A 6,458-nucleotide genomic window follows, 5' to 3' on the forward strand; every position below is an offset into this window, starting at 1 on the left:
TTGCAAGATAGTTATACAAATCATAGAAATTGAATTAGTTTATGCTATGCTTGGCATCTCTAACAGTTAGCTTATCTTTGCTCTATTTCTTTTCAGCGCTTTTTTAGAGCCAAGCCATGAGGTTGACGTTGCCCCGTGCCTGATACCAAGCCAGCTATAGCCAGCAGCAAACCCTTAGCCCCAAGACCAACAATATGTTCAGTCTGTTGAGCAGCTCCCAGATCTATGGCCTGCCGCAAGCAACAACAACAACGGACCAAACAACATCCCCGGACGAGAACAGTGGCCAGAAGAAGAGCAACAGCCTGCCCCATAAGAATCACAAGCCACAGCAAGCAGCAGCCGCACATCGGCGATCGACGAGCAGCCTCAGCGACACGGGCGGAAAATTCTTTGCCAATTTGAGCGCCAAATCTCCCAGTCAGTTCATTGAAAAGTTTATCAGAAGCGAGCTCCTCAACGGTTACGATACGCTCAAGTGCCAGGCCGGCGGCGGCGGCGGTGGCAAGTCCCCGACAGAGAAGGACAAGGAGAACAGCGCACTTTACACAAATCTGCAAACGGATTGGGGTAGCTTCAATTGCCTGCAGGGCAGCTATCGCAGTCACGGCGACGGCGAGTTTTATGAGGCCGTGCAGCTCAAATCCCCCAGCTCCAACAACAACAACAACAACAACAACAGCGAAGTGACAATGCGTTCCAAGTCGACGACGGGCGCAGCCACGCTGCAGCATTATCAGAAACTGCCGGAGCCAAGTTTGGATTCGCATTTCAACACACAGGCAGCAGGACATACGCCTGCCTACAAGAAACTCGGATTCGGAGCAAGACTGCAAAAGCAGAGTGCAGAGCATGTAAGTCATAGACCTAGTTACGACTAGTCTAAAAATATAAGATTCTATGTCTATATTTAAAATTAGTTTTATCTGCATTCAAGTTTTAGAGTGTGCATTACTGTGCAAATAGTTGTTTATCTTTGCTTTGCCTATCTCTTTGGAGGCTTACACATTCAGATAGATGACTGTTCCCGATTGCTTTCTTGGCTTTCTAATTAACGCGATAAGCCAATGGCTAATGAGCTGGCCAATTCGCCTTGGCATTAATTGTTTTCTTGTTGTTTTTTTTTTTATTATTTTGTTGAAATCAAGCGTATTGCATTGCTTGTCACATTATTCGCATAGCGCATGCCGCATATGTATAATATGTATCTGTATCTGCGAGTACGTGTCGTCTTCAGAGTTGTACAGCTGCTGCAAAAATTCCCATAGTTGGTCAATAGCACGCAGATGCCGACTGACTGTGCCAACGGCCTTCGGTGGGGGCGGCGGATGATGACTCCGATTTGTATCGAGCGTTCGAAAATAATAATGCCATAAATCTAACAACATTGTCTCGCGTTTATTTTTGGCCTGCAAAAGCCCAAAACCCTGTGATAAGATAGACCCAGTGGCCAGAGCTGTTTCTCGATTATGGACAAGCATATGCCCTTTAAAAGCTATACACAATTAATGGGTTAATGAGGGAATTGGTGTACTTTTTTTTTTGATCAATCAAAGTTAAATGACGATACAACCTATCAAAAAGTAGGTAATTATACATTACTAGAATAGTTGCGAAACCTTCTTCTAAATTCTTGTATATAAATGTTTGAAATTTTACCAAATGTGAATGAAATGTCTATTAATAAGTTCCAGTTGTCAACATTTCACATTACAGTTTTCATCACTCGAAATGTGTTTTTTAAATATTTAATCTGTTTAAAATATGTAGCATACTTCTGAGCGCCCGAACAAAATATTATTTCTGCGAATATTCCGAATTACATTTTCTGAACTAAATCCACAAAAAATGTTGTAGCATGCTTCTTAGAGCATTTTGTAAATTCTAGGAATATAAGCTGATATTTTCGAAAGAGCAAGAACTTAGTAAACTTCTTAGACCAAAACAAGAAGCTACCTTCCAATTCCCAACTCAAGAACTTTAATACCCAGTCAGGTTGATTGTGAAAGCGCATGTTCCCCTTTGGGGCATAGTCCTATAGTAGATAACTACGCTTAGCGACCACCAGAGCAGTTGGTGTGCGTCATTAGAATAAGACCCAGGTGAGATAACGTGTCGCACTTGACTATCAATCAGCATTGTGCCCGGGTCCACGGCAGTTGTCATTGAGAGCTGTCCAAGCAGAGTGCACAAGTCTCAGCAATGGTGGGCAAATGGGCTTTCGGGGGACATTTCCATGTGCTGGGCCACCACAAGGTATTTTTCGGGCTACAAAGTAGAATTTACTAAACAGACAACTAATTGAAATAATTTGAATTCGCTTGCAGAACTCAGACAATTCGCAATCCTCGAGAAACACACACAGCAGCAGCAGCAGCAGCGAGGTGCAACGCAGCTCCTCCGGCTCCAGTTCATCGGGTGCGCCAGTAGCCACTGGGGCCAATTCACCCGATCGCCTACAGCGTCGCCGGCTTTTGCAAATGATCTCCAACTACGATCAGCAGAACAAGCAGCTGCATCGCGAACTGGCCAAGGAGAAACGCCGGCGCACCGAGGAGCTAGCCTGTGTGGTCAAGTCCCTGATCTGCTTTGAGTCCAAGCTAAAGAATGACATGAAGACGGTCAATCAGCGTCTGCTGGATCGGGATGCCGAAATCTGTCGCCTCTTGCGCCAGAATCGTGCGCTGCGCAAGCGTCTGGTTGATCATCAGCGGGATGAGGGCATGGTCGCCGACCAAGAGACCAATGCCGACGAGGAGGAGCATGTGGAGGAATGCTTAGTGCTCGAGGCTTTGCAATGCAACAATTGCCGCAAGCAATTCTATGACATTGAGCTGAGAGCCTGCGGCACACAGACCTGTGGCAAGGAACTGGGCGTCAGCGCCAAAGGTGAGTTATGCAAAATATTCGAATTATTGAGATGGGAGCGAAAAGTGAGAAAAAGTGAATACCCAAGAGACAAAAAAAAAAATATTAGTATATATAACATTTTTGCACAATTTAATGAGGATTCTTGTCAGTAACAAGCTAGGATTGCCAAGAACCTTTTTGCACAGAAAACTTTATCTATGTATTAATCAAATAATCGACGAATGAGGAAATCCAATTTTGCAAACCGACTAAATAAGTTCGAACCACCGACCATTTTCTGGGGTTTATAGCCCTGTAATGCATTTATTAAATTTATTTCGGAACTAAGGCAACTCTGTTCACAGCGATACGTGAGTTTCGTGTAGTGAGCCCTTTCACGCTCCCATATCTAAACAATCCTTAGTCCTTGTTTCATAGCATATTAATTTTTCTTCTCTCGCTCTCGCTACCATTCTCTCCAATGCAGCTGAGCACGGCTCTTCCAGCGATGACACTGTCTCATCGTCGTTTTATGGCGCCAGGCGCAGTGTGCGCTACACGAGCAAACGAACGGCGGGCACGTTTAGGGATTACATGCGCTCCCGGGCGATGCACATTGATGATGCGGCACTGGAGCAGCAGTCGGAGGAGAATACGAGCAGCATCAGTCGTGAGGACTCGCAAACCAGCTACGAGCAGCTGCATAATTATGCCAGAGCCATGGAACGTATGCACGGCGTGAAAGCAACGCTCCAGGATGGCGACTATTCCGAGCACAGCAGCCTGGAGCTGGAGCAGCAGCAGCAGCAGCAGCAACGAAGGCGCAACAGTTCCGCCTCCAGTCGCAGCAGCAAGACGGCCTCCTCGGTGGCCGCACAGTTGGAGGAGGACGATGGCATCTTTTCGCCCACGCAGGATGATGAGGATTTCGATGAACTAGATCCGGAGCAGGAGCAACAGCTTATGTCACGTGGCGCTATCAAAATAGTGCAGCGACGCTGTGCGGATTTCTCCGAGGCGTCACCCAAACAAATCTATGAGACGACCACAGACGATTGGTATGCCAGCGCCTCGGACCAGGAGGAGCTGAGCACAGCGCCGGCGGTGTCCAAACCATATGGCCAGGGCGCCGTTAATCCCGTGCTGGAATGCGTCAATCAAATACTGCTGCAACAGTCCATGGAGGAGACATTACGAGAGCCCACCACGCCCAAGTCGGCCCTGGCGCCCAAGGCCGCAGCCAATCTGCCGCGACGCAGCTCGCTGAGCGGTCGCAGCGGCGCGAATGGACGCAAGCGGGTGCATTTTTCCACCAAGAACAGCATGGTGCATGTGCCCCGACACGAGGATGAGGAGGAACAACAAAACGACGAACTGATCTCACACTATCATCCAATGGCAGCGGCAGCACCCGCTGCACCCGGTGATACCCTTAACTACGAGAGCATCTACAGCAATGAGTACGAGCCGATTGGTTCCGAGCGCGCCTCGAATCTCTATGTGGACATGGCGGCCGCGTCAGCGGATACCAATGCCAGCAGCGCAAAGACGCCACAGAAATTGCCACCCGCACTGCCGCCGAAGCCGGCGAATCTGCTCAAGTTCAAAAAGTCGCTGCATCAGCTGGAGGAGCAGCTGGAGGACGAGGGCGATTGTGCAGTATCAACGACAACGACAACGACCAGCGAGCCGGACTACTGTTCCATAGCCGAGGTGGGCGTGACGAGCGTACAAATTGTCGCCGATGTGCATAAGGCGCCCGAATCGACCGAATCGCCAACAGAACCGGCACGGGAACTGGAACTGGAACAGGATGATGATGCCTGCTCGGCGACCGCCTCGCACAAGACTGAGGAAATCGAAGAGATTTTCGCCGACATACCAAAGCTACCAAATGTGGCGGCCATCATAGCGCCCAAGCAATCCGCCGATTATCTGCTGATGGCGCCCAAAACGCTGCGCCTCCAGCTGCCGCCCAGCACGACCAATGCACAGACCATGCCGTCCCAGTACAAGCGCAAGCATGTGCCCAACATACTGGCCGAGATTAACAAGCGCATGAGCTTGCCCAGTTCACCAACCACGCCCACCACGCCCAAAAGCTTGCCCACAACGCCCACATCTAAATCACTGCTGCAGCTGGCGGACGCAAGCGGCGGCCTTCCGCTCCAGGCCGAATTCGATTGGTATAATCTGGACGCAGAGTATGACAGAAGCAGCGAGGCGCCGAAGATATCGGCAGGCGAGTGCATGCTGGCGGAGATCAGTGAGGACGACAATGAATGCTTGGTTACGGCGGCGGATGAATACAATCTGGACGAAGAGTTTCAGCTGCAGCCCGAGCAGGAGGAGCAGCAAATGGAGGAAGTGGAGCAGGAGGAGGAGGAGGAGAAGCCCATTAAACCAGAGCCCGCCAAGGCCAAACAGATGAAAAAGAATCTGGCCAGTTTCGAGAAATTCATCGAGGGCTCAGGCCTGAGCACCAAACCCTTGCCGAGCAAACGCAAGATTTACTTCAATGCGCCGTTCGTCTAGATCGCCAGTTCCCTAGATGTACTTATCTTAGGTATATCCAACCGACACTATATTATGTTTACAACGAATTTAAGTTTATTGTGTGCTTAGTTTTTTTTATGTGTTCCGCCTTTTTGTTTAGTTTTTTAGGTTTGCAAAGTATTAAAATGTTTAGAGAATTTTCACATGAATAAAAGCAAATATAATAAAAATAAAATAAATAATAATACATAATAATATAAAAATCGACAGGTTGTATGTTGAGCTATTACAAGAATCTCGCTGTCGACTCTAGATTTGCAAGGCCTTGTCCTCAGTCCGAACGTTTAACCAATTGGGAATTACAAGCAACAATAGAGGACATGTATGGATGTATGTATGTATGTATGTAAGTATGTATGTATGTATGTATGTATGTATGTATCTATGTGCGCATATATCTTCTTTCGTTTGTACATATCTAATTACATATGTATGTACATATGTATTAACGTATGTATGTTCGTATTTATGCATAAACGTAAGTACCTAGGTATGCACCTATGTATGTATGTATGCATCTACGTATGTATGAATTATTAGAATGACTCTATGTATCTCAGCGTATGTGTGTGTAGTTAGCATATAATGATGTGTGTTTGTATGAATATACATATGTATGTATATATAAGATTTTGTATGTGTGAATGCATGTATATATTATGACGCATTTATATATGCATGCATATATTTTAAATATTTATATGCAAGACCAACTTTCCCCCAAGCTGCTCTAGAAATTCCTAAAATTACGTACTCTTAACAAATGCCCTCCTACGCGATTCTCATGAATTCAAGTAAGTCTTATATTTTGGAGGAGGCGGCAGCTAGGCAGTGGCGGAGACGGCGCCTTGAACCGAGAAGGAGACGGCGCCTTGAACACAGGAGAAGACGGCTTCAACTATGTAGAAAGAGGCTTGAGCAAAGAAGGCGGCAGCCTCGACTATAAAGAAGGCGGCGGCCTGAGCAAAGAAGGGAACGGCTGCCACTACGCAGGAGGAGATTGCTTAAGCAAAGGAGGAGGCGGCTGTTTTAACTATGGAGGAAAAGACTGT

General features: G+C 47.2%; 1 protein-coding gene across 2 annotated transcripts in view; it reads left to right on the forward strand.

Annotated features, from left to right (window-relative positions):
* LOC6627749 (uncharacterized) overlaps positions 1–5,580 on the forward strand; it is a 28,207-nt gene extending 22,627 nt beyond the window's left edge. The window contains exons 3-5 of one of the 2 annotated variants that reach the window (XM_002051267.4): positions 97–854; positions 2,328–2,889; positions 3,338–5,580. In XM_002051267.4, the coding sequence (XP_002051303.1) occupies positions 195–854; positions 2,328–2,889; positions 3,338–5,385 (3,270 nt within the window). In that variant the 5' untranslated portion in view covers positions 97–194 and the 3' untranslated portion in view covers positions 5,386–5,580. Of the gene's footprint in view, positions 1–96; positions 855–2,001; positions 2,257–2,327; positions 2,890–3,337 lie in introns of those variants that run through there. The other variant, XM_015172550.3, reaches the window with a different exon arrangement.
* The last annotated feature ends 878 nt before the right edge of the window (positions 5,581–6,458 follow it).

The sequence above is a fragment of the Drosophila virilis genome, chromosome 4 (assembly GCF_030788295.1).
Source record: "Drosophila virilis strain 15010-1051.87 chromosome 4, Dvir_AGI_RSII-ME, whole genome shotgun sequence".
Lineage (NCBI taxonomy): Eukaryota > Metazoa > Arthropoda > Insecta > Diptera > Drosophilidae > Drosophila > Drosophila virilis.